Below are 27,572 nucleotides of genomic sequence, written 5' to 3' on the forward strand. Positions count from 1 at the left end.
CCCGCCACGAAGAAGACTGTCTGCACATGGATTTCTGAGCAGAATTATAAATCCCCTATACCCTGCTTCAAAGCAAAAAGCTGCACATTTTTTCCCCGAGTCTATGAAAGTCACGTGACATAGCACCATATAACCTCAGCTCAATAGAACCGCTGTTTTGTATCAATATTGAAGTTCTTTTAATTCATATACAATGGCAGATTGTAACATGTCAGTAACATAAGTTCATGGTAGCATAACCGTTTTTTGTAAAACCGAACGTGGGACTCGTAAGACCACATGTACTCCTTGTGATACTGCTACAACTTATGTAGGTGATTACACATGGTTAAACAGGGATCTATTTATTTCATCTAAGTTACTTTGGCAGATAAAACCACTGTTGTTTTGTATACATATTTTCGTAATATTAGATTATTTTCACATGTTTGACACAGCATTCAATGTGATTCTGTATACAGACCTGTTGTCAATGAAATACAACTCATCTTTGCAAAGCTTAAACATTAGTTGTGAACATAGTCTCAATTTGGAAATTTTAGTTCCAATTTTGGAATTTTTGCTGCAGACCTGGAAGCATTTTTCAACCTGACAGTGGATTGATAGATCTCTGTAATCAACAAATAATACAGACTCGACTCAGAGAGGGATTTGTGAATATTATATTCTTCTTTATAGCTTAACAGAAGATAAAGATCTTTTACATAAGACAACAAGCTTGATTGTTGACTTGCTCTGGTGTTGGCGGCACAGGTGGCCAAATCATCTAAGTTGCTGCAGTTGTGTCCCTTTGTCATGACAGGATCCATTGATTTTGGGTACAATCCCAGATTGGTGTTTTTATGCTCATTGATTTCCTTTCACTGCTGTGAAGATCGGTGTAAGAATTGGTCGTTGCCAACCAATGCGTGTCGTTGGAGGCGACTAACAGGATTAGGTGGCTGAAACATGTCGTAGATGACAATTGGTACAAATTTTAATTGTTGACATGACTCCTAGCTGTAAATATGTGAATATTTTTTAATATAAACACTTTTGAAACCTGTATACCTATGCAAGATTGATATGCATGCAATGTTTCGGACACTAGATATTGAAGTAAACTGTATTATAACATTGTTACATCCTTATGGTTGTCATATCTTTTATGTGAAATGACCCGTGAAGATTACGGGAAAGAACAGGTCTTCAGCAACCCATACTTGCCGTAAAAAGGCGACTATGCTTGTCGTAAAAGGCGACTAACGGGATCAGGGGTGGTCAGGCTCGCTGACTTGGTTGATACATGTCATTGATCCCAATTGCGTGGATCAATGCTCATGATATCAATCACTGGAATGTCTGGTCCAGACTCGATTATTCTACAGACCGCCGTCATATAGCTGGAATATTGTTGAGAGCGGCGTTAAACAACAAACAAACAAAACAAATCTTTTATATGAAATACTCTTCTTTACATTCATCAGACTATTTTGGAATGTTGACGTGTGTCAGACTTAATGTATAGCTTTTAATAGATGCTTTTACATTTTATTTGGAATTGAAATGTGAAATTAAGAGGTAGAATTATTAATGATAACCTACAGGGCTCAATTTTGCTACATAAAACATGCAACAATGCAACCTATTATTGAAAAATGCAACGTAATATTTGTCTACATGCACCAAGTGAATGTCCAAGAAATTCAATTTTGTGTCCGACTAACCCTAACTTGTCCACACATGATTCTTTGAACACACTCAGTACCTCTAAGCTTTACTAACATACTATTTCACTTGTTTACGTGTTTTTGAACTCATGACAATCAGAGATCTGAGATTTTACTTAATTAGACTAGTTTATGCAGCTTTTGTTTCAACTTTGATAAATTTATGGGACCAGGGTGCAACCTGCTTTACTCAGGTGCAACTGGCTTTTGCACTTGGTGTAGGTTAAATGAAGTTCCTTAAATCGAGCCTTGACAGACCAGATCGTTCTTGGCTTGAACTTCATTGGCACATGAACTGAACTGTATCAATGTATCGATAGATAGGTCAAATATTGTGACAGGTTATTTTGTCAAGTAAGACAAGCTGAGATGTTTCATCACTTGGTACTACTGTGTGTGTTCCATCAAACACTATCGTGGTGTCATGGGGAAGATTTATTACCAACTTCATATTTATGGGACAGATATGTCAAGGCTGCAGTGTTATTCCTTCATGACTTGTCAGGGAAGGCGCATAAAATTTAAACGAAGACTTTAATCATTGCCTCCATTCAAACTTATACCTATTTACCTCTTGATGAAATTATGAAGTAAGACTGAATTACTCATTATGTCATCTTTATTAAAATGGACATTTTGAAATTATTAAACCAGAAAAGTCTGCGACTTCAGGGTTAGAAACTAACAGTTTTTGTCCACTAGTCCTTATAAGGATAACATATAGCAACACCCTTAAAATGGGCCAATTTCTACTAGTCCTTAGGATACCTTTACTATTGGGCAGTTTGGTAAGGACTACAGGACTAGTGCCAATTTCTAACGCTGGTCACTTCAGTCACAAGTCTAAAGCCTGAGTTACATCAGAGTGGTCAAATTAATTTTGGTCTTGTAAGCTCAACTCATAGTCGTCTGTATTTTAACATTAATATCTACTGAAAAGGGTGCAAGAACCAAGTTAGAAGCCTCATTAGCTTTTGACACAGACCAGTTGATATTTAGATTTGTATCATTCCCTGTCTTGTCACACTTTGCATTAGAATGAACAAATTTTTTTATTTCATCCAGATTTATATCTGAAGGTTGTATTACATTATCTCTGATATTTCTCAGAGCAAATGCATGATGCTACTATTTACATAAATGGGTGCATTATTAACACAAGACATATAAACATATTCATCATCAGTTATGTACACAAGTGAGAGCCATTGCGATACAACAGATGTAAAGAAGAGCTAATCCAATACATTTGTCAAATTTAAGATATTTTCACAGAATATTAATAATATGGTTTCCCAAGTTTGCTGGCACATAACTCCAGATTTTATTTGAACTGAGCCCAAGAATAGTGCAAGCATATCATTTTCTTCCAGAAGTTCAATTTGAACATCCACTTTCCAATGAGGGTGGAGAAGAATTCATTTCGATCATTGATACAATACTGTGTCAAAGTACATGTCTGTCATAATCAAAGGCATGTCGGCCAAGGCATGTTGGCCACATTTAAACATTCTCTAGATCTAATGAGCGAGTTGGGTTTAACGCTGCTTTTAACAGTATAACAGTTATATCGCGGCCTGTCAGCTGAATGTGGGAGGAAAGCCCGAAGTGATGCAGGTCTCAGACATTCCCCACTTCGGTGAACCCCACGAGCATGGGTATGGTGCTGACGAGTCTGGAAGTCACCGTAAGAGACTAGTGGATGCAATATCGAAGATGAACATGTTCGTGCTAATTTCCATAATACATGGTGTTTAAGTTTTGAGTGAATTGACCTGTATCTGACCAGATCCTCTTCATTGAAAATCTGAGATTGATACTCACAAATCAGTAAGTGTGATTATCAGAGTCCATTCTAGTTTGTATTTATACTCTGAGGACAAGGAGTGATTTTTATTTACGAGAACAACTTACTTTCAAATTTCAATCCAAACAAATCCCATTACAAAATTAGATTGTAAAAACACTCTAGACGCATTCCTTTACCTCTTTGTTACCATAGCTTGCACAATGTCAGAAAAAATCTATTATCCCACCAGAATAAGGAAAAGATTACCCCTTGAATGGAGGTGGTGAAGGAACCATGGCCTAATTAGTCCGTCTTACATCACATAGCTTAGACAATGGGAAGGCTAGAGAGCCCAAGCTAGAGAACAAAGCCTGTACTTCAGACAATTGTAGTCAGTGAAGCTTGGTGGAAAACAAGGTGTCACATCCTCTCAACTGATCTAATATGTATGCATACTATAGTTTTATAACCACTTGACCCAGATGTGTGGGTGAAGGTACTCTTGCTAAATAGTTACAGGTAAATATACAAACAAGTTTGATTTGTCCTGGTAAATTTACTTGAAACTGAAATGATAAAGACAAGGATGTGTTGCAAGTATACTAAAAAAAGTGAGTTCCCCTGCTCTGCCAGATTTTCAGCAGTTTAAAATTTTAGGCAGGTTCATGGGAAGTTCAACTCCTTTGACTCCCCTTCCTATATTAGATGATTTGCAGCATGGCATACTGTCTGTTGTTGGATGGGTAGGAGGAAAGGAGCCTTTGTCATTTGACTTTCATTTCATTGTCTGTTCTAAGACTGGTTCTGAAACTATTTTCAACATGTGGCTTTACCTGGATCAATGATGTAGATGTTGATGTAACAGTGGCTGACAAGTTATTGCATAGATGCATTTCATTATCAGATGTACCATAAGCTATATGGATTTTTGTTGTAAGCTGTGATATTTATCCCTGTGTCATGTTATCAATCTTTTGTCAGTCACACCCATATCTGTAAGGTAATTCAGGCCTGAAAATTGTGACCAACTTTTGTCTAAGTCAGGTAATTGAATGTGCAGTTGCAGCCTGCCGTGGTGAAATGCTTCAGATTTGTAACACATTTGAGAATTGTCTGCACATAATGATACACACATTCATTTTTGTGGCTCTTGAGTATGACAATGGCTTCCCCTCAACCAGTCAACTTGATTTTGTAGTCCATTCTTGATACTTAAGCCTAATTTGTGTGTAGTATAGTTTGTTTGATTATCTGGCAGGCTTGAATGAAAGATGTTATCTATCTTTTCATGATCCCAATGTTACTTTTACTTCAGGTGATACCTATCTCTAATAGAAGAGAGCCTTTTGAATTTTATCCAGCTTTACATTATTCATGCAGAAGGTCAGTCATATTGATTGTTAGTTGTGGGTTGTTGACAATGAACTCACTTACCATCCAAATCCCTAAATTTTGCAGTAGTTTCTCTAAGTTTGTATAGTATTTTGACTGATTTGCATTTTTCATTCCATTTCAAGAGTCTGCTTCAGTCAATTGCCTCTGTCAATTGACTTTGTAGGCATATTGAACAAATTTGAATTTGAATTCTTCGGAACCACAAGGAAATATTGATATTTAATTGCTTTTGACAAGTTTGCTTTTACAAGTGATAGACTCCCTACTACTGAAGAGCCAGTGAAGCAATGAGAGTGTGTTGTGTATCGAACATGCAGCATTGAGTGATGTGATCATGTGGCTGTGACGTTTACTAGACAGGTGTGTAGGAGCTAGGGGACAAAGGAGGGGTCGGTCGGGTGGAATATGACAGTTAGAGGTGGCCTTTGTTCACTCTCACGGGGCTTAGCCATGGGCACACCATCAGCAACTTCTAGTGTTAGGCACATGGCATCTTACTTCCTATTTTAAAATGTTCCGTCAATATTTTACCTGACGGTATTTGGAGATTTATGGCTTGGAAAATTATCATTAGGATGTTCGTTTGGCTGCTAAGGTTTCACCATTGAAAAGCGACTTCAAGCTTGAAGGGTCCGAGCAGTGTTATGTTGTACTAGCAAACAAAGATCTTCCTCCTGCTCGCCTAAGCGTGGTGTGGGTCGTGTAGCTCTGACAGTCAGGTAGGGATAGTTTTCAGTTCAGTCTAGCATGTGGTTTAGGAGGTCTGGGTCACGGTGGTAAGCCATTACCAGATGTGCTCCAGTGCAAGTGAACACAGCCAACCTGCTGCTACTGGTGCCTGATAACAAAAACCTGCATGTTAATTTGATGATGCAAGTTAATTTTACCCTTGCCGGATAATATGGCTTTCGGTTCAAATAGTGCTCGGTTCAACTTAACCTGCATAATTAGACAATTACGTCACACACATGTTCTTGTTCGACTCTAAATTATTATGCAGCAGTTGGCAATTGTATTTTTTTATCCAGTGTTTTGAACAGGTTTTTTTATGTGCGTATTTGTATGAATTGTGCATGTTACTGTATGGAATTTAATACATTTTAGACAAAGAACATGTTTTGGAGTTTTGATGTTATCTCTGTTAAGAATGTTTCAAGTTACTTTTGTAACATTTGATAGTGTGAATTCTGAAACTATTTAAACTCTAAAAAGGATATTGGGATAACTGTGAAAAGGAAAAAGTCTAGATACATTAATACATGTAATATGTACATGGTCTTAAGCCCAAGTCTAGTAAAAGTGTGTTGGGTCTAGTAAGCTTGCTAATAATTGTCCATAATTGTTGGGCTAGTGGTCTCAAACGTTTTGGCACACACACACTGAGATTCAGTGTTTTATTTGATGAAAATATTCTCCTGTGTTTTTGAGTGGTACTTTTATCCCCTTGAATCTCCCAACTCTACCTAAATTCCAAGAATTGGGTGTAATCTATTCGACCCAGCAAAACACATAGAGTGAACTGTGCTGCAAGAGTGAGGAGGAGTGCATAGCCCCATCTCTGGTTAATGAGTACAGCTGATAAGACCATCATCATACACAGCAAGCTGATAGCTGATGTAAGCCTTCAAATATGTCCGACCAGAGACCTCGCTAACATCAACCACAGACTACTGCCAGCCCCTCTCACTGGGTTTTTATGGCTGCATCACTCTGATTGCTTCAGGAAATATAGGTGTGTACCCTTCCAGCTGGACTGACAAGGAGGCCAGCTCCTTCCTGGCTCATGCTGTGGAAAGCTGCTCTCGGCACCCCCAGTACTCTTTGCCAACCTTTGTAACACTTTTTCACCAGATACAACACATCTTAGCTGTAGACACCAAGCCTTAGGCTACATGTGGGCCGTGAGATGAAAATGATAAACTGTAGTGTTAGCAGCATGGGTAACCATATGATCTGTGAACTGGTTTCTCATTGGCTAGCAGTGCTGTGGGCATCATAAGGTGAAAGGTTGAGGTCATCTACTTTGTCAATGGAGCCAGGCTGGCTTACCACTGATGCTTGATAGGCCTGGTGTCATGGTAACGAGAGCCTGACACACAGTCAATTATCATAGGTCCTCAATGTAAGGCAGTGTAGGTAAGGCATTGGCATATCAGATCATGATCAACTGGCACAGCCAGCAGCACATGTGGGTATTAAGGCAATAAAACCTTTGGAGGATGATGTCATTAGTGACTCCTTTTAAGGCTGGCTGACCACTACCACTGTCCTTATAGTGAGGTAGTTGTATACAAGACTAGTGCTTTCTACTCACTGCACACCAAAGACCAGATGGCTGATTTGACTTAATGTAGTCATGTGAAATTATCCATCATTTCTTTGTGCTGTTTTTATAAGGTGGATAAAGCTAGTGAAAAACTTTATGGAGGTTTTACATGGTAGGCCAGAAAGTGCTCTTTGTTTGCAGGGGTTGGGGTAATTTAGATGTTGAGATGTTGGGGGCCTAGCATGTTCCTTTGTATAAATCTTGGCTTGGCTAATTCCTCTTGATAATCTCCTTTGTTGTTGATGTATATATGTTGGACATTGGTTGCACATGATTTGATTTCCATACATCCTATATCTCAGTAGTTACATAATCTCGAGGATGTAAGTTAGTGTATGAGAATTTCACTGCACTGTTATAGCTGTGATAAAAAAAATTCATAAAGTTCTCCACTATTTGTCCATATCCTGTTCAAATTGAGCAAGAGGCAAATGCATCTACAGATAGTGGTATCAAGGAAAAATATTTTGTGGTAACTGAGGTGAGCGAGATGTTTTTGATAATCTGTTAGAAAAATAACACTGCAGTTCACATTTGTTTTCATGGAATATTGACATTGTTATACTCTTATAACCAAAAAACATGAGTTTGTATTTACCACACTACTTTTTGTTTTCAAGCAGACAGACCAGACTCAACTTCTACCTACCTCAAAGCCTCTGTTTGCTGCTGAGCCTGACCCCCTGTCACAGGCCCCACCCCTGCTGCAGGCTGTGCCTCAGCCCCAGGTTGATGGCCTAGGAATAGAGACCCCCTCCCTGGAAGATCATATTGCCCTTAGTCCACCTAGTCTTGACAGTCTCACCACCCCAGTCATGCTTGATATTGACCTCAATGATGAAAATGATGATCTAGTCAAAAATAAGAAGAAAAATGTGCACCAGGAAAAAGCGGACAAAATAATTGCTGAGGCAATAGCCAAAGCACAAGCGCAAGGACAAGCTGTTCCAAATGTGCTCTCACCTGCAACGATTCCAGCAACTGTCACAGACGTAGTGGCTGAAATTGAAAGTGATGAAAAGACACCGAAGAAGAAGAAACGTGTGAGGAAACCTAAACCTGACACTGGAGAAAAACCAGTGAAAAAGAGGAAGAAAAAGAAAGATGTGGATGTGGTGGCGGCTGCGGCTGTGGCTGCGGCTGAAGTTGTTGTTGATGGTGAAGTGTCAGTGTTGCCTACAGTGGTTACTGGGGATGGTAGTGAAGAAACAGGTGGCGAGGACAAGAAGGATAACAAGGAAAAGAAAGATAAGAAAGAAAAGAGAATCAGGACACCAAAAGTGAAAACGCCGAAGAAGAAAAAGTAAGATCTTGTTCAAATAACATTCTCTTGGATGTGTTAGATAGTAAAACCTTCAATTTGTCCTGTTTTTGTGAAAGAACGAAGCTGCTTACTCTAAGCTTAATGTTAACATCTATTCACTTAACCACTTATATGAATAGACATCCTGACGTACCTTATTTTTGAACAGTTTAGATGTCATTGCTGATATTTTGATTGAAGAGTCAATCAAAACTCACATTCTACTAGATACCAAAAGGTCTTCAACAATAGAATTCAGCTACATTCCAAAAGACGAAAAATATCCTTGATAAAAGTCGTGACCTCCGATGCCTTGTCTGTAAATTTCTTCTGCACTCGAGTGATGTCACCTATTTTCTATCCCCAAATGGTGGTTTGGTACTTTAGTCGGGTTTCCATGAGTGAACAGACATGTTTCGGCACACCATTCTCAATTTTTGCAGGTCGACATTAACACTTTATTGGAAGTTTGAAACCGATTCACTAAATACAAATATTTGTCAAATAAGAGTGTTCACACTATTTTCCTCTCCCTTTTCATCGTGAGAGGACACCAAAAATATAGACTGACTGTTCTGACAGGTATACAGCGCTTCACAAGAACCCAATGTTGACAAGTCAGACGTGTGGACTGTTAGTTGGCAGCTTGATGACATCGCAACACATTTTAACTTGATAAATCGCTATCAATATGGCTGTTTGAAAATATGCATCGTTAAATTTTTTTGCGTACTTGAAGAAATTACATCTCTGAATTCATCATGACCCAACATGTTGAAGACACCGCCTCCATGGTCTAGTGGTAGAGCGTCCACCTAGAGAGCGGAAGGTCCTGGGTTCGATCCCTGGCTTCCTCATACCAAAAGACGGTAAAAGATGCTACTTGTTGTTACCATGCCTGGTGCTCGGCAAGGACTGGTCTGTTCGGAGTCAGTATACAGTGTCTGAGTAGGGTATTCATTTTCAATTGTGGCATGGAATCTCAGTGGGCTTGCATTAGTCTGGACTTGTACAAGCAGCCACACACACATGTGTGCAATAATCTTGGATGCGATGTTAAACCCCATTTTGTGTAATATGTTGTAGATGATTATGTTACCCGTAATACTGATTATACCAACTGATTTCATGTGTTCTCAGGCCTCCTGCCACGTTGCTGAAAAGCAAGAAGAAGCGGAAACGTCAATCTTCAGATGTATCTGATCTGGACTTGTCTCCTCCCGGTTCACCAAAGGAAGAAGACGAGTCACTTGTAAGTTGGCTAAACAGTCTTGAGGCATGTTTCAGTACTCATTTGTGATGCTTCTATCTAGTCTCAGGTCAGAATGTAACAAGAGCTATGGTTGTCAAGTTTGTAATGTCTTTTTATCCGTATCACTGTAAACGTCGGCAATGAGGTAGCCTTGTGGTTCTAGCATGTGCTCGTCTCACTCAAGACATCGGTTGGATTCCCCTAATGGGTACAATGTGTGAAGCTCATTTCTGGTGTCACCTGCTATGATATTGCTGGAATAAAACCATACTCGCTCAATCACTCTCTCACTAACTATGAAGGTGTGATATACTACTAGATGCAGGGTATGTTAGCCAAAGGTTTGTTTACCAGATTGTCATCACGATATGGTTCTATTATGTTTCTTTGTTAATATGCAAGACTGTTACACAATACTTACAAATTTGAATGATTTTCTCTCAAGTTATTACATAAAAAGCCTTTCACTTAAATAGTTCTACAGGCTTGTATTGTTGACAGTTTTTCCCTGATAAAGATAAAAGAACATGTAGTTTTATTTTGAAGTTATGAATCATTATAGTTTGTTTTCTTGCATTGATTTGACAGAAACGAAGATCAGCTCGTAACACCAAAAGGAAAAAATACTTGGATGACATAGAACTCAACTTGTCGGATGACAATAATGCAGATATTGACATTGAGGCTGTTGATGGTCCACTTCAAATGAAAACGGTACAATCTGTTTCTTTTATGCATGCTGCATGTTCATTTTGTAGAATTTATTTTGGTAATTGGTCTTATATGCCTGTTTAACATTTTGTGAACTTGCGTGTCAAATATTTCTAGAAGTTATCCATTTCACAACTAAGGAAACAATTGAAGGTAGTTTTGTTCATGAAATACTGATGTACATACTGGATTAACAAATGAAAATAAAATCAAGTTGTCCTCACTATTGACATCAAACATATATATTGTGAAGAAATTTTTTGCCATTGTTGTCTATGTACAGGAGAATACTGCAGACGAAGATGCCATTGTTGTAGAGAAGATTCTTGGCCACAGAATGAGGAAGTTTGACAAAGAGGTTTGTGTTTTCACTTGTTACATTATGCAAGATTAATGCAGCTGTTGGAACAATAATAACCTAGTCAGATAATTTTGTGTTAATTTATACACACCTTGTGTGAGCTTATTGCCATTAAAAGCTGATATGCAATTCTAATTGTGGTTCATTTTGAAATTTAAGACAAAGAGACCTGCATACATTCGTTACAGTGTTATCCCAATTATTTGTTGTGACATTTCAGGCACACACATTTAGCAGATGCCTTCCAACATTTGTCTGCTATGTTTTTTTCTAACCATGTCTTGATCATTCAACCAGTTTCAGAATACAAATTCATGTTTGTGCTTGCTTAGGTGTTTTGACTTAATAAGCCTGTGTATCATGTTGTTAATATCCAAGTCTACCAAGAGGTCTTAAAGCTTTATAAGTTAGTTTTTGTTTTGCAGTTGAATTTCAGTTCAAAATAATGGATTGTGGTATTACAGGGAAAAATGATTTGATAACAATCAATCACCATCAGTGATATCATGCATTTTTAAAAACATTAGCATGTATATGTCATGATGTACAATACTTCATTACTTTCAAATTCACCAGATGGTACACATTTTCCTCTGCTTTCTTTTTCAATAATACAGTACAGGGGGTCAAGTAATATTTTGTGTTGTGTGTGACTGTTTTGCTTAATGAGTTGGTGTTTATGAATGTATATTTGTAATTCAGGATGGTGATGAAGGTTCTGAAGAGCCAGAAGAAGAAGAGGAGTTCTTTGTCAAATACAAGAATTAGTGAGTGCACTTACATTTCAAGTTAATGATAAATTACCATTTCCTCACCACTGTATAGCCTGCATACATACTCTTCTTTACTATACATCAGAACACTTCGACTCATGACGTGTTGCAAACAGGCCATCAGTGAACATGTTTAAGAAATAGACATTACATGGCCATTACAAAGGTCAAGGTCATAAGAACACAGTATCTTGTGTGTCCTCAATTAGCATCAAGTATTGCTTACACCTTTTGCCTATGTACAAAATTAGAGTACAGATCACATGGGACCAAGTAGGTTTTCTATCCGGTTCTAATCTGGTGATTCAGAAGCCTGTGGGAAGACCTGTACATTGTGTTGCCATAGGAATGCTACTGTTACAAGTGCTGCTTGTGTTCTAGCATTATTGTATTGAAAGAGATAATGTTAGTATGGTTCATAATGGGATTTTATCATTATAACTTTGTACTGTTAAAGTTGCCTTGCAATTTCGCCTTTTGGTTCTTCAAGTTTTGGATATTTATGCACACATTATGGTGCTATCGCCAAATCTGTAAACATCATTGTGCTGTTGGGGTAAAAATGTTTATGGTGTCATCGGCACATCCCATCAGTTCGATACAGCATAAGTCTTGACTCACCACTGGATCAGAACAATTCCTTGCATAAAAATTGACACAAAGGATGTCACAGTTGCTGCGTCTAAACGAAAACTCCTGATAGTCTGTCTGGACCTGACACTTGCCCCACTGGCACTGGCATCTTTGGCAACCCTTGAATTACTGGTGTAGAGGATGCAGTTAGACTCCTTTGCTGCAAACAAAATAACTGTTTGAAGTGGTTCTAACACATGGAGTTACCATGCTGTTGGTTTAATACAAAGTCTAGAGATGTTTCTCATGACCACATTGAACACCCTGGCTACTGAACAGAACATTTATATTGGATGCTGTTTATTCAGATGTAGTGTAAATTATATTTGGTATGAAAGTATTTTCCTGTTATTGTCTAACCTTTCATTGTTTGGTTTCAGCTCATACTTGCATTGTGAATGGAGAACAGTTCCAGAACTGGAAAAGGATAAGAGGATTCAGTCAAAGATAAAGCGCTATAAGTTGAAAAAACTACAACTCAATAGCATATTTGACCAGGTGAGAACATCATATATTGTTCTGTGTATATCCATTCACTTGAAATCCTGATGAAATGGTATTGATTTTATGGAAGATGATTGGTGACAATACATTTGCTGCTGTACATCCAACAACCAAGGGGACGCAGTTCAAACATTTGTAATTTTGGGTTTGCTATGTAACATTTGTGGACTTTGAAAACTGTAATATATTGGCTTTGATCACTGATACAGAATGAAGACGATGAATACTTCAACCCAGACTACGTAGAAGTTGACCGTGTGCTGGACATGTCAGTGACCACTGATCCTAACACAGAGGTTCAGTTGACACACTACCTGGTCAAGTGGCGTGGTCTCTCATACGAGGAGAGCACATGGGAACTGCAGCAAGATGTTGACCCAAAGAAAGTGGAACTCTTTAAGAAGTGGAGGGAAATTCCTGCAGAAGAAGATAGAGTTGTGAGTGGGAACTTTGACATATTTTAGTGTTGTGGAATTTCTTCGTATACTCTCTACTAACTGTTAGGAATCATTTTTGGGTTTCAAAGCACTTATAATCATGACGGTTTCCATACAGGTGTCATATGAATGAAACGTAAGATAGCATGTCAGTGATCCATTACACAAACTTGAACCACCTTGCTTATGTTAAAATGATAATTTTCCTTCAGGAAATAGCTCGACCTAAACCTGGCCAGTGGGAGAAGCTGGATGAAACAAGGTCATACAAGGGCGGTAACACACTGCGAGAGTACCAGCTGGAGGGTGTCAACTGGCTCACATTCTGTTGGTACAATGGGTAAGTTAGTTTGTCATCTTTGTAAGACCAATTTTGTTTTGTATCTACTGATTTTCATCTCCAAAATACCAAGTTGTAGGAGTGGCAAAATAATGGACCATAACAGGTCAGTTATTATGAATTTATGTTTCTATGATTCATGTATGTCAGCCACCCTCAGACCAAGAATCATCTTGATGACAGATGTTTTTACCATCTAACAGAAATTAATGGTTATTCTTATATTCAGGGATGTATTAAATTCCTCAGATTTGATACATCACATGTCACTTTTGTGATCCATGCCATTGCAATATAAGCATAAATCATAAAGACCCTCAGACTTCCAGCCAACTTTCAGGGTTTTTAAAAAAAATATTCCCATTCTTGTATATTGGCTTTAGGAAATTCTGTCAATTAGGTGTTATAGAAATGTCACAGATATGCTCTACTTTCTTTCAGACAAAACTGTATCCTTGCTGATGAAATGGGTCTAGGAAAGACAATTCAGAGCATTACATTCTTGTATGAAATGTATCATTATGGAGTAAAGGGACCCTACCTGGTGATTGTACCTCTGTCAACTTTAGGAAACTGGCAACGGGAATTTGAAACGTGGACAGACATGAATGTCATTGTGTACCATGGAACGTAAGTACTGACAGATTCAAACATAGTCTTGTTGAAAGTTTTATCCTTAACTTGTAAGGGGAAATATGTCATAAAGCTTTAAAATGCTTCCTTTCAATAATATTTGCACCAATAAAACTAGGTTAGTTTACAATTTTGTATCTTTGATTTCTTGTGTATCGTGTGCATATAAGTACAACTATGAAATAGTAATGCTCCCATTTTGGGGTACAATATTTGTGGAAATTGCTTTTTTGTGTACTGTGCACAGTCAAAAACTTTCTGGTGAATGAACAAGAGATAACAGAGTTTGTCGATGTAAATGTGAAATTTGTGATAAAAATGACATGATAGTCTACCATTTCAATTGTATTTCTGTTATGCTAGGTGCTTTATGTGCAGAGATTAAGCTGACTGTATGTTATGAACAGGAAAATATGTACTGTGTATCACTATGGATGTATGCTGTTTAACGTTCAGTGTTTGTTCTTTTAAGCTCCCCCAGCAGAAACATGTTGCAAGAATATGAAATGTACTTCAAGGATGATCAGGTGGGTAACTTTTCCCCAAGCTGCAATTTGTATATCAACCGCATCATCAATAAGTTGTCAGTATATACATATGTTTATGAATACTTGTTGACAAATATTTTTACAACTTTCAGGGCATCAAAATCCCCAACATTTACCGATTCAATGCTCTGATCACAACATACGAGGTGATTCTGTCTGATCTAGAACTCCTCACTACTATTGAGTGGAGAGCGACTGTGATAGATGAGGCACACAGACTGAAGAACAAGAATTGCCGATTGATGGAAGGACTACGCCAGATTGATATTGTACGTCTACATTGTAATCAGTTGTAATGATCAAGTCTGCAATTTAAGACACAAGACTAAATCCAAAATCTAGAAACATTTCTTTGGATCTCAGCAAATAATAATTCATTGTACACTAAAATCTATGGACGATGATGGCAACAGATCAGTTCATTTGGAAGACTTTTTGCACAAAATGGATAATAATCAAATTGGCACTTAAAATAAATTGCGTACTACATGTTTGCCTTACATGTATATCATATGATGATATAAGTATGATCTACTTTACACTTCAGAAGGATTTGATTTAACAATGATAATATTTGTTAAACGTCTTTGTGACCTATTGCTATGATTGCATTAATTTTGTTATTATTCTACTTGCTCACATGAAAACTATTGTGATAATGGATGGCCGTTGCGTCATTACTAGACTAGATGACAGTGATTTTTAATGTGAAACATTGGTTGTTGTAGGAGCATCGTGTGTTGTTGACGGGAACCCCTCTACAGAACAACACAGAGGAACTTTTCTCTCTCCTCAACTTCCTCAACCCAACTAAGTTCAACTCATCTCAGTCATTTGTGCATGACTTTGGTGAGCTCAAGACGGAGAGCCAAGTTGACGAACTGAAAAAGGTACAGGATATATAAGAATTAAGTCATAATAGCTGTCATAATTTGTTTGTGGGTTAAATAAACAAGCACTTTAATGCTGCTGTAAATAATATTTGTTTTAGAAGTTGGTATTGATCTTGTTTATTATAAGATGTGATTGTATTTCAGATACTGAAACCAATGATGTTGAGAAGGTTGAAAGAGGATGTAGAGAAAAATTTGGCACCAAAAGAAGAAACCATTGTAGAGGTAAATACATATGTTACATCGGAGCACTAATTAGCACTTCATCTACAATATATGGTGGAAGCTAATCAGTGTGTGCCTCGCTGGCCAGTGCTCTCGCTCCAGTGCTCGCATGACTGATTCAGTGCAGGACGGTGAGAAATTGGAATATTTCCGTTTACTGGTTCCCTCAGTCACTCGGAAATACAAAAAAAATAAATCAAGATAGCACCAGGAACCAGCGAAAACAGTCGAAATTTAATCTGATAGTGTTACATTCCTTTGTCAATGTTTACTTCCTGCTCATGATGTCTCTGCAGGTTCCATCCACATCTTTTAGAACAAAACTTTTCAAGACTGATATCAACATGTAATTTATTTCAATTTATAATGCTATAGGCTGAGAAAGCCACAATGCTATGTTGAAAACAGGATATAAGAGGAAGTTTTGTGGGGGGGGCTCAGGATATCTGCTCAAAAGGTGCGTTTCTAACATGTGCCACTAATTATAAGAGGATATGATGCTATGTTATCTGATTATAGATAGGTTTTTTTACCTTAACAATCACTGGGCATAACCATGCAGGCAGGATCTCATTAGGGATTGTGATTTTGACATTTGCCCAGTGAGGATGCTGAGTATTGGTGCCAGAGGTAACTGTTTTAGTTAGAGGAACTTGGTAGCGAATGCTTAATACATTCTTTTTAATCCTTTCATCATCTCTATGATCTCTTAGCTATCTACTAGTATTAAAGTATAGAAGAAACAATGGCATCGGATTGGGAAATATGTCAAAGAAAATCTGTTGCATAATCTAGCTGGTGAAATATGAAATTTTGATATTTATATCATTGTGGTTTGTCAAATTGTAAATAAAACTGTGATATTAATTATATAATTTATATTGTCAAATCGAGGAAAAGTTCTTGTGGGGAAATGTCCTACACTTCTAAAAAAGTATGTAATCATTTTGCAACAATGAGCACAAAAAACCTGCATCATTCAGTCTTTACTCCCACATGAAGCTGACATGCCGTGATTTATCTGGAACACTGTTCAAATCGGAGTTAAAACCCAACTTACTCCTTGGAATATTGCTCACCACTGTAAAATAAAAATTGCTTGCTGTATGGCGATACTGTTTTGTATGGGTGACTTCATTGGAGAAGAGCGATAAAATCTTAAGCAATGTTTTAAAGGAGAGTTCCTTAATTCAATTTTGATGTTTAAGGTGGAGCTGACAAACATCCAGAAGAAATACTACAGAGCCATATTGGAGAGGAACTTCACCTTCTTGTCTAAGGCTGGCAGTTATGCCAATGTCCCCAACCTCATGAACACCATGATGGAGCTGAGAAAATGCTGCAATCATCCGTACCTTGTCCAAGGTGAGCAGCCATCACTGAACTTTCTCATAACATTGACTGATAACAGAATGTCCAGATATGGGTGTGATTTAGTCATCACAGGTTCAGATTGAATATTGGATTGAATGAATAGATATTGTGGAAGTGTAAAACTTGATCAAAGTGAATTATGAATAAGGACCATTGCAGGAATTCCATATGATTGAAAGGGTTTGAATAAGAAGATGATGTTTCAGGTGCGGAGGATAAGATCCTGGAGGAGGCAAGGGAGAAGTATGGTAATGACACGGAACAGCTGTGCAGTGCCCTCGTCCACTCTTGTGGCAAGATGGTGCTCATGGACAAGTTGCTCCCCAAACTAAAGCAGGGTGGACACAAAGTCCTTATCTTCTCCCAGATGATCAGGGTGTTGGACATTCTGGAAGACTACCTCATTCAAAGAAAGTGAGTGGCTGTTGGAATTGGAAGTACTTGGGAAATGTTTCTATGTTAAATTGTGACTGTATTGTCTACAGATTTGGTGTGAACCTAGTTAGTAACACCTTTGAAATGTCAGTAAATTGCGCTATAGTTTAATGGCAAACTAATTGATCATGGTTTTTGAACGAGATTTGTGATTGAAATAATCTCCAAAATATAATCATTAAACAAATAAAATTTCCTTCAGATACTTGTATGAGAGACTGGATGGTAGGATTAGAGGCAACTTGAGACAAGAAGCTATTGACAGATTCTCGAAGCCCGAATCTGATCGATTTGTGTTCCTGCTATGTACGAGGGCTGGTGGTCTGGGTATCAACCTGACTGCTGCTGATACTGTGATAATATACGACTCTGATTGGAACCCACAGAATGATCTGCAGGTAAGCTTTCAAGTTACAAGATCAGTTCTTTTTGTGAGTATTATGATAAAAGCATTGTTATATCTGGAATGTGTTTGATCAAAGATTTTATTTGCACTGAAGAACACTCGAAAAGACACAATGCAATACAAGATGAAATTCCATCCTTGGGACATTGTGTTCCATATATCTCCTTTTGAGATCTTATTTGGTTTTAATGCTTATTTCCTCTCAGGAAATGAAACCTCCTAAATTTGATTGAATCAATCTTTCACATGTTAAGGACTACCAGTTTGCAACCTGTAAAGATCTGGGTAAGAATGGGTCTTCTTTGTTGATGCATGTCACCGTATTCAAATTAAATTGATTGATGCTCATGATGTCAATCACTGTATAGTCTGGTCCAGACTCAATTATTTACAGTCTGCCATGATATAGCTGGAACTTTTCTGAGTTCAATGGTACAACAAACAATCAAATAGTACCTTTTTGATTATATGTTCATTCACAGTTGCATTTACTTGAAGTATGATTGATACATTTTCTTGTCTACCAGTGGCGTGTCTCTATGGGTAGCAGATTTCATAGTTTGGTTATTATTACATATTTTAATCATGTGCAAGAAGTTTAAAAAACGAGATAGCTCTATATTCCTTGAGGCTTTCTGACATTCTGTTTACGGCCCTGTTAACCCTTGTCAAAGGTCAAGGCCTCATGCAAGATTATTTGCTTGTTTGAATAAGGACATTGGGAGTCGTAGCCTGGTAGTAAGGCATTGTCTCATCACACTGAAGGCCTGGGTTAGGTACGAAGTGTGAAGCCCTTTTCTGGTCTCCTCTGCTGTGATATTGCTGGATATTAGATTGAATTTTACATTTTGTTACATTTAAGAAGAAACAGGTGACTGCTGCTTCAATAATTTTGATAAAAAGCTCAATGTAGAAATTGAAGTATTTTGCTTTTGATTTCCTTAGGCCCAGGCCAGATGCCATCGTATTGGACAACAGAAGTCAGTCAAGGTATACAGATTGATCACACGCAACTCATATGAGAGAGAGATGTTTGATCGTGCATCTCTCAAACTTGGTTTGGACAAGGCTGTGCTTCAGTCCATGGCTGGAGACAAAGGTGCCAACCCTGTAAGTTCATAGTTTAGTCATTAAACATTAAATTTGTGATAGTTAGTTGTCATTGACAGCTTATCAATTTTTCTTGTAATTATGATATTGTTATCGTAGAAAAGAGCCCAAGACAACTCTTATTTCTCTTGTTGAACCCTTTGGAGAACAGGTTCCCATCAACCCATGCTTGTCATAAACTCTAGTTGAGCCCAGGCATGTGGTTTGGCTGATTGTGTGTCATCCTACCTCAGCAGTTTGTTACTCATGCTATAAGCCTTTGGTTTGCCTGCTCGTGTCTTTTACAGGCTGGCTTGATATTGATTGGATATTGCTGACTGGCTTACAACAACATTCATTCCCACCTCACATACTCAATCGCTGCTCTCTGTAATGTAGTCTGCAAACTGATGCTATTTTGGGGCAGAATATGTTCTCATGAGAGTCACCTTTATTTCTGCTGAGTATGAATTGTTCACCACCAAGATGCTTTGTGTTATTGCTTACTCTCATCCTAACACTCACTCCTGTTGTGCAGCAATCCCAGATGTCAAAGAAGGAGATCGAAGAGCTGTTGAAGAAGGGTGCTTATGGAGCTCTGATGGAGGACGACAAGGCTGGGGATGAGTTCTGTGAGGAGGACATTGACCAGATCCTGCAGAGAAGAACACAGATCATTCAGATAGAATCTGAGGGCAAGGGATCCACCTTTGCTAAGGTATGTCCACACTTGTATTGCAATGGGAGGCGGTCGGGTAGCTATTGGTTAAAGCGTTCACTCGTCACGCCGTAGAGCCGGGTTCGATTCCTGACATGGGTACAATGTGTGAAGCCCATTTCTGGTGTCCCCCGCCGTGATATTGCTGGAATATTGCTAAAAGCGGCTTAAAGCCATACTCACTCACTCATTGTATTGATATGGCGACACATGTACTTCATCACTATGGGGTGTCGGGTTAGAATTACCTATGCTTGTCTTAGTGATTATGAAGGATCAGGTGGACAGGCTTGGTGACTGGGTTGTGTTTCCATCAACTCCAAGAGCATTAGATGTTGCTCATAATCTGAACCTGCCTTTTTCGGCCCATAGTGAATTATTTACAGGATGACATGATTTTCCTGGAATATTGCTGATATTATATACAACAACTAATGCAACAGAATGTGTATAAAGATGGTAACACTGTCCATACATAGTAGTCATAATTTAGACATCTTCACTGGAATATCTAATCCACTAAGTGTTTGCTCATGTTTTAGTGAACCCCTGTTCTTGTGTCGCTAGGTCAGTTGCAGCACTGCCTTTTTTGTTATTCCCGGCAGCTTGAATTGCAAATACAGCTGATAAAATTTAACACTTGGCTTATATGACTGATGCTATTGTGTTGCAGGCCAGTTTCAGCATGACCTCAAACAGAAGTGATATTGATATCAATGATCCCAACTTCTGGCAGAAGTGGGCAAAGAAGGCTGACATTGATGTTGATGAACTCAAGTCCAGAGTAAGTATCTTTTACACTACTTGCATTTCTTTGTATGCAAAATTTGTAAGACAATATGTGCATTTAAGGGACTGAACTGAAATGCTGTGTATACCTGTCAAGTCTTGGTACACTAAATCAAAATTAACATGTCAAATGCCCTTTCTACATTGTCTTGCCTTCCCTCAATCAACATGAATTAAACCATGTCATCTTCTCTCCAGAATACTCTGATTATCCAAGAGCCCCGTCAGAGGAAACAGACAGCCCGCTATGGTAATGAGGATGCCATGATGGAAATCAGTGACCTTGAATCTTCATCAGACAGTGGTGGAGAGGAAGAGGTCTCTGGTCTTCGAAGTGGAAGAAAGGGCAAGCGAGGTCGCCGTCGGAACCGTAATGATGACGACTTTGATCCTCTTGACGATCAAGCTGGTGATGGCTTCCATCGATCCGAGTGCTTCAAGGTTGAGAAGAACCTCCTTGTTTATGGGTAAGATTGGATTTATTTTGAAGTAACCGACATACTGATATGGGAGCAATGTACACAGTGTATTTGTTTTCATAATAACCTTACATTAATGTCTATAATATATGTTAGGCTGTAGGGTAAGGAATGCAATGAATTCTATATGATTGTATATGAAGAACTTCTAATTTATACTTGTTCACAATTACAGCTGGGGCAGATGGTCAGAAATACTTGCTCATGCCAGATTCAAGAGAAGACTTGAAGAAAAGGATGTTGAAGTTATTGCAAAGGCTATTGTAAGTACTAGTAATACATATCAGTCAATAGATATGCACATTTAAACCTGATGAAGGAAAAAGGACAGTCTTCATTCTTTTACCTTATTGATAAAGATTTGATTGGAGATTGATGAGACTTTGGACATAAGAAGAGTATTATATGTACCATCCTTTTTTTTACAGTTGGTGCATTCCCTCCAGTTTTACAAGGGAGATGAGAGAATCAAAACCTTCATCTGGGATCTTGTTTCTCAGAATGATGAAGATCAGCTCAAAAATCACTCAGGTTTGTCAAGTTTGTTGCCATTTTTCATGATATGGAAGCTAAATTATGATACAAGTAATGACTTCAATATGTTTGCTATTTGTATGCACACTTTGGTTGAATAAATGACTTTGATCACCTGAATTTTTTATGTAAAGGTTTATCCGCCCCTGTTCCAAGAGGCCGGAAGGGCAAGAAGCAGAAACAGACTTCTAAAGGACCCGAATTTGAAACGTCCACTCTCGACTTTGACCCTGATGCCATCCTGGATCATGGGTACAAGAGACATCTGTTCCGACACTCAAACAAGTGAGTAGTGGTCAACTGAAGATTTTTTAATAATATAATTTAGATCCTTGTCGATCAGCTGAAGACTTTTATATACAAGATTTAAATCGTTGTCGATCAAGTGAAGATTTTAGAATGCTAGATTTTGATTGTTGTCGATTGCTGAAGATTTTAGAATACTAGATTTTGATTGTTGATCAAACTGAACTCAACATTTATGATATTGTGCACCATTACAGCTGTTGAAAATTATTTCAGTCACTAGATCATATGATTATATTTTGGAAAGCCTTCAAACTTTTTGTAATTTCTGCTGGTTCTTAAGCATTATGAAGTTTAATAGGACACATGACTGGAGCCAGTAGGTTGATTGAATGCAAGTAAGTGAATAGTAAGGATGGTGTATGCCTGGTGTTATCAAGTTGGTGTTACTCCTCCAGGGTGCTTCTGCGGGTGCGCCTACTGTACTACCTCAAACAAGAAGTAATCGGGGATGAAGTAGAGCGAGTCTTCCAAGGTGTGCCTGCCAGGTAAGCTGCAATCCAGGATCCATTCCTGTATAAATGGAGATTTGTATATGGTCTCTACTACCTGCATAATAAGGAAATTGTGAACATTCATTACAGGTATAAAAACCCTTTATTTGATTCCCCACACGCATACAGTATGCTAAACCCATATCTGGTGGCTCTTACTGTGATGGTGTGTGAAAAAAGTGTCCTAAAACTCAACTTAGACAGGGAGAAAATCAAATTTTATTTAAATGTATTTTTTATTGAGTTAGGCAAGTTACTGTCTAATTTCATTAGGGTTGTCAATGTTGTGTATATGTTTTCAGTGAAATCGATATCCCTGCCCCATGTGCTGACGGTGAACTGCCTGCTTTGTGGTGGGATGAAGAATCGGACAGATCACTCCTTATTGGTGTTTTCAAGCATGGTGAGCATCTCGTTTGTTTTGAGAATCACATCTAAAGATGTAATGATGACCTTGCCAATCTTCATACAACATTGATGAATAGGAACATGAAATTATGATATAAATAAATGAACACTGGGTGATCTTCACTTGCAGGTTATGAGAAATTCAACTTGATGAGATCTGACCCTGCTCTCCTGTTCCTTCATCGTTGTGGTCCACCTGACAGTGAGGCGCTGGCCAGAGAACAGAATGATGATTATGATGGAGAAAAGTGAGTTCAATCTTGTCCTGTAGCTAGGGGTGATGCTGGGCGAGTTTGAGTGATCACTGATGATGGTCTGATTGGAAGTGTTCCACTTATTTTGCTAGGATATGTATGTCACTCAGACATGTGTACCAGTTTTGTTTCATTGATAGTCAGTTGAATTTATCGATAGTCTACTGTGGCATTGATGTCAACTATTAGACCATGAGCAATTAAGCATAAACTATTGCACAGTAGCCTAGTTTGCTTTTGAAAGAATAATGATTTTAGCTTTCAATTCCGCATTCTGATGATGACTTGCCATGCTAATACAGATACCTGGACACCCAGATGTGCTGGGAAGAAAGGATAAACCATGAGTTGAAGTTTCGCATAACTGAAGAGTGCATTGTTGTGAATAATGATAACTGGATATTTATAATGCCCAGTAGTGACCAGTCCATCTGTTGAAGCATGCTCGAAGCGCTAACACAGAGATAGAAATTTACCAAGAATGGATACTTGCCCCAATAGTGATAACATATAACAATGTCCCGCCCCCATCCTCCAAAATAAAAAATGTTTGAAATTCTACTCGCCCTAAAGATACCTTCAACATAAGGAACCTGGATTGTGCTAATTTCTGTCCCTGCCTAACACCATTATTACCCCAGTCATAGGATCAGTGTGCACTCAATATAGTGGATCGGGGTTGTCTTTTCCCCTGTTTACAGTGTAGTAAGAGTTTGGGTTTTTACAGGGACGAAGAGAATGATCTCGAGGACAAGTCCATGAATCTCAAGGATGAAGAAGATGATGAAGACCTGTCTCAGTGCTCAGCACCCGAACCTGTGAAGAAAACAACCAAGCCCATCATGCCTACAGATGGTAAGTACTTTACTGGTGCTTGGCAAGCTGTTTCATATTTTAGCTTTGTGTATGTAGTTCAGTACAATTTGACATGTTCTGGATTTTAGAAGTTATAGAAAACTTGAAGGACCCAAGAACCCTTGGTTTAGTTCACAATTCTTTATGGATTTTACAGATGGTGACAAATTACCGTTCCCAAACCCATCTGAGTTGAACACACGACTGAGACGTGTAATCACTGGATATCAGCGGAACCACAAGAAAGAACAACTCCGACTCCAGCAGAGGGCCAAGGTTTGTTTTAAATAAATATGTATGTTAACATAAATGGAGAGGGTACAGGTAACCAGTCGCAATTGACTGTGCAGAGTTGTGTCCCTTGGACATGCCAGAAACCTGTGCTTGTCAGTTTGAATCCTGGTTCGACCCAAATATTTTTTGGGATTTGTCAGCATGATTTTGTGGTTTCACCAAAGTGGTAGTCGCACATCACTTCGGGCTTTCCTCCCATGACCCATGAAGAGCCTACTTAGAAAAGGTCTTCAGCACCCTATGCTTGTCGTAAGAGACGACTAACTGGATCAGGTGGTCAGGCTCACTGACATGGTTGGTGCATGTCATCGTATACCAATTGCATGGATCAATGCTCATGATGTCAATCACTATATTGTCAGGCCCAGACTTGATTGTTTACAGACTGTCGTCATACAGCTGGAATATTGCTGAGTGTGGCGTTAAACAACAAACAAACATGAAGCCAACAAGCCATGATATAAGTATATATATATATTTGCTGCATTAAACCCAACTCACTGAAATGAGGGACATATGACTATCACTGTAGTCGCAAGTTGTTGTTACCTACTTATGCTCTTCTTTTTCTTCAGAAAATGGAGAGACGATCTAAAGCTGAGGAAGTTACCAAAATCAGGGAAACCAAAAAGAAAGAGTACTTACAAAAGTGAGTGTTTCTTGTTTTTGTTTTTAGTATTTGTTAGAAGATTAACTGCAAACACCTCCTGTGTTACCTGTTTTGAATGACCAGGTAATGGTAATGTAAATATTTATCTTTCAGTCGGTGGTCACGGCGTGAAGAAGCAGACTTTTACAGAACTGTGTCAACATTTGGAGTGGAATACCACAAACCTACCGGAAGGTACAGGTGGGACCGTTTCCGATGCTTTGCCAGACTAGACAAGAAGTATGACGACACATTGGCAGAATACTTCCATGCTTTCTACCACATGTGTCAGCGTGTTTGTGGCAAGTTCAAGACCCCCGAGGAAGGTAAGACAGGTAAATGAAATCCGGCCACGTCCATCATGTCTACTACTGAAAAGATAAAGGTTGTTTGAAAAAGAAGCAGCAATTATGCTACCCAAATTTTCATAGGGGTTTTCTGCTTGAATATACAATTGACATGAGAATCAGTTTTGTTTCCATGGAAAAAAAAAAGATATGCCTATGAAGAGTGGAGATGTGGATGTCATGAATCATCTGATTTATGGGTTTTTACAAACATGCATTCAAATATATTCGAGTGCTTGATATACTATAACGATATCATTTCCTCTTCAGCCAAGCCTCCAAATACTGTGTATGTTGATCCCATCACGGAAGAACGTGCCAGTCGCTGTCTCGCCCGTATTGATCTCCTCAACAAAATCCGGGAAGAGATCCTAGTCAACCCCAAGTTAGATGAACATATCAAACTATGTCAGCCGTCTTTCGACATGCCATCATGGTGGCAGTGTGGCAAACATGACAAGGAACTGCTTATCGGGGCAGCAAGGTAGGATACATTGCAACATTTATTGGGGTTAAGGGGTTCCATTTCCAGTGTTGAATCTATTTGTGGTGTGCTCTTCCAAGATATCCCTGGAATGTTGCTATAAGGGGGATGTAACCTCACTAAGTCACTAGAACATTTGACCTTAGTGTGATACAAAAGGTGTTTCCTTGGATCATAGCAGTCTAGGAATGTTGAAATCTTATTTGCAACGTTGACTCTGATTGTCTGTGGAGGTCATAATGGAATGATGTTATAAACTATAAGTTATAAGTTATAAGTTATAAACTAGTAACTTGAATAGAAATGGTTTGTTTTTCACCAGACATGGCGTAGCTCGCACAGACTATCACATCCTACGTGACCCCACACTCTCCTTCCATGAGATGCTCCAGGCAAAGAACCTGCGCCACCAACACAACCCCTACCAGATGATGTCCCCATTTAGTGGAATGCCTGTACCAGGGATGCCAGGTGAGTGCTTATATTGCTTGCTTCTGAAGTAAGAGAATAAAAGCATTCTAATTATGTCATTTGCCCCTCTAATACAGAGAAACCTTGTACTTTGACACATTTGTACACATTAACTTATCCTTCTAATATTTTATAAGAGATAAGTTTACTTAAACCAGAGCCCATTTTTCTTATTTGTGAATTTTGTGTAGGGTACATTTAATACATAGGATACATTTGATGTCATTCGTTACCAATAATTATGGGATAGGTTTCCTTGTGTCATGAAATGGTGAGACATAGTCCCTACCTCATATATTTTTTGTATCCAGAAACTCCTACAAAAGAAGAGAAACCTGAGATGGATGATGACAAGAAGCCAGTGAAGTCTGAGAATGGTGAAGTGCAAGATGAAGCCTCTAAAGATGCTAAGAGTGAAAAGGAAGAGTGTAGTGAGGAAGAAAAAAGTGCTGATATGAAGGATAAGTTAGAGGAGGATGCAGAGGATATTGAAAAGGTTGTGAAAGATGAGAATGGAGAAGTTTCAAGTGATGAAGACACTGAGAAAGTGAAAATTAATGGTGATGATCAGTTGAGTGGTGAAAGTGATGTGGAGGAAAAGACAGTGAAAAAGGAGGAAATCAAAGAGGAAATGTCTCCTGAGAAAAGTGAAGAAAATGATGAGGAGAAAGATACTTTGGAAGACAGTAAAGCATTTGTGAAATTAAAAGAGAAAGTAAAAAATGATGACGATGATGATGATGATGATGAGGGGGCGACTGACAAGGAAGTGGAAGAGATTGTGAAGGAAGAGAAAAGTGTGAAAGAGGAATCTGAGAGTGAAGTGAAAGAAGAGATGAGTCCTGTGAAGGAAGAGAAAAGTGCTGTGAAAGATGAAGATGTGAAGGAAGAAGAAAAGTCAAAGGATGAACGTGACCTTGTGAAAGAGAAAGTACAGGAAATCATCAATGATGTAAAGAAAGAGAGGAAGATGGAAGAGGAACTCATGAAGGACAACTTGCCGGTATGAACTGTCAGGCTGTGATCTCTCCTTAAATGCATCTCGTCTTTTTGAAGAAGTTATTCCTGATAATGATCGACATTATTACTTGATTTGCTATTAAAGAACATTCCATATACGAAGTGTATAGATAAGTGAATATATTGAACTGAAATTTTGTTTGTGTGTTTCAGCCATATTATGGCCATGATGAGTCTGGTTACCTTGACATGGATGGCCCTGAACCTGGAGAGATATACTCGGGTAGAAGTGTTCTCGGAACTGTTGTTGACTGGCCGAAGGTAAGGGGTTTTCGATCTTTAGAAAGTTTAGTACTGAAAGTAAGCTTAGTATTTTGTGATGAATCCAGAGTGT

At 38.5% G+C, this 27,572-nt stretch overlaps 1 protein-coding gene and 1 non-coding gene across 3 annotated transcripts in view; both read left to right on the forward strand.

Annotated features, from left to right (window-relative positions):
* Positions 1-27,572, forward strand: part of LOC124135325 (chromodomain-helicase-DNA-binding protein 8-like) — a 53,031-nt gene that overhangs the window by 14,817 nt on the left and 10,642 nt on the right. The window contains exons 3-36 of one of the 2 annotated variants that reach the window (XM_046500596.2): positions 7,840-8,522; positions 9,663-9,774; positions 10,363-10,488; positions 10,769-10,843; positions 11,549-11,613; positions 12,633-12,750; positions 12,966-13,193; positions 13,406-13,533; positions 13,975-14,163; positions 14,639-14,693; positions 14,807-14,983; positions 15,443-15,604; positions 15,752-15,832; positions 17,041-17,197; positions 17,413-17,620; positions 17,844-18,039; positions 18,993-19,157; positions 19,675-19,854; positions 20,528-20,638; positions 20,842-21,110; positions 21,298-21,385; positions 21,551-21,653; positions 21,791-21,941; positions 22,361-22,450; positions 22,759-22,859; positions 22,995-23,112; positions 23,846-23,973; positions 24,131-24,249; positions 24,843-24,916; positions 25,031-25,251; positions 25,534-25,747; positions 26,049-26,218; positions 26,530-27,221; positions 27,392-27,499. In XM_046500596.2, coding sequence (XP_046356552.2) covers positions 7,840-8,522; positions 9,663-9,774; positions 10,363-10,488; positions 10,769-10,843; positions 11,549-11,613; positions 12,633-12,750; positions 12,966-13,193; positions 13,406-13,533; positions 13,975-14,163; positions 14,639-14,693; positions 14,807-14,983; positions 15,443-15,604; positions 15,752-15,832; positions 17,041-17,197; positions 17,413-17,620; positions 17,844-18,039; positions 18,993-19,157; positions 19,675-19,854; positions 20,528-20,638; positions 20,842-21,110; positions 21,298-21,385; positions 21,551-21,653; positions 21,791-21,941; positions 22,361-22,450; positions 22,759-22,859; positions 22,995-23,112; positions 23,846-23,973; positions 24,131-24,249; positions 24,843-24,916; positions 25,031-25,251; positions 25,534-25,747; positions 26,049-26,218; positions 26,530-27,221; positions 27,392-27,499 — 5,862 coding nt within the window. The remainder of the gene's footprint in view (positions 1-7,839; positions 8,523-9,662; positions 9,775-10,362; positions 10,489-10,768; positions 10,844-11,548; positions 11,614-12,632; positions 12,751-12,965; positions 13,194-13,405; positions 13,534-13,974; positions 14,164-14,638; positions 14,694-14,806; positions 14,984-15,442; positions 15,605-15,751; positions 15,833-17,040; positions 17,198-17,412; positions 17,621-17,843; positions 18,040-18,992; positions 19,158-19,674; positions 19,855-20,527; positions 20,639-20,841; positions 21,111-21,297; positions 21,386-21,550; positions 21,654-21,790; positions 21,942-22,360; positions 22,451-22,758; positions 22,860-22,994; positions 23,113-23,845; positions 23,974-24,130; positions 24,250-24,842; positions 24,917-25,030; positions 25,252-25,533; positions 25,748-26,048; positions 26,219-26,529; positions 27,222-27,391; positions 27,500-27,572) is intronic. The other variant, XM_046500597.2, reaches the window with a different exon arrangement.
* LOC124135416 lies at positions 23,391-23,491 on the forward strand. The gene has a single exon (XR_006861237.2). It is a non-coding gene; the product is annotated as a small nucleolar RNA U6-53/MBII-28 (small nucleolar RNA).

The sequence above is a fragment of the Haliotis rufescens genome, unplaced genomic scaffold (assembly GCF_023055435.1).
Source record: "Haliotis rufescens isolate VD_foot unplaced genomic scaffold, xgHalRufe1.0.p SCAF_19, whole genome shotgun sequence".
NCBI lineage: Eukaryota > Metazoa > Mollusca > Gastropoda > Lepetellida > Haliotidae > Haliotis > Haliotis rufescens.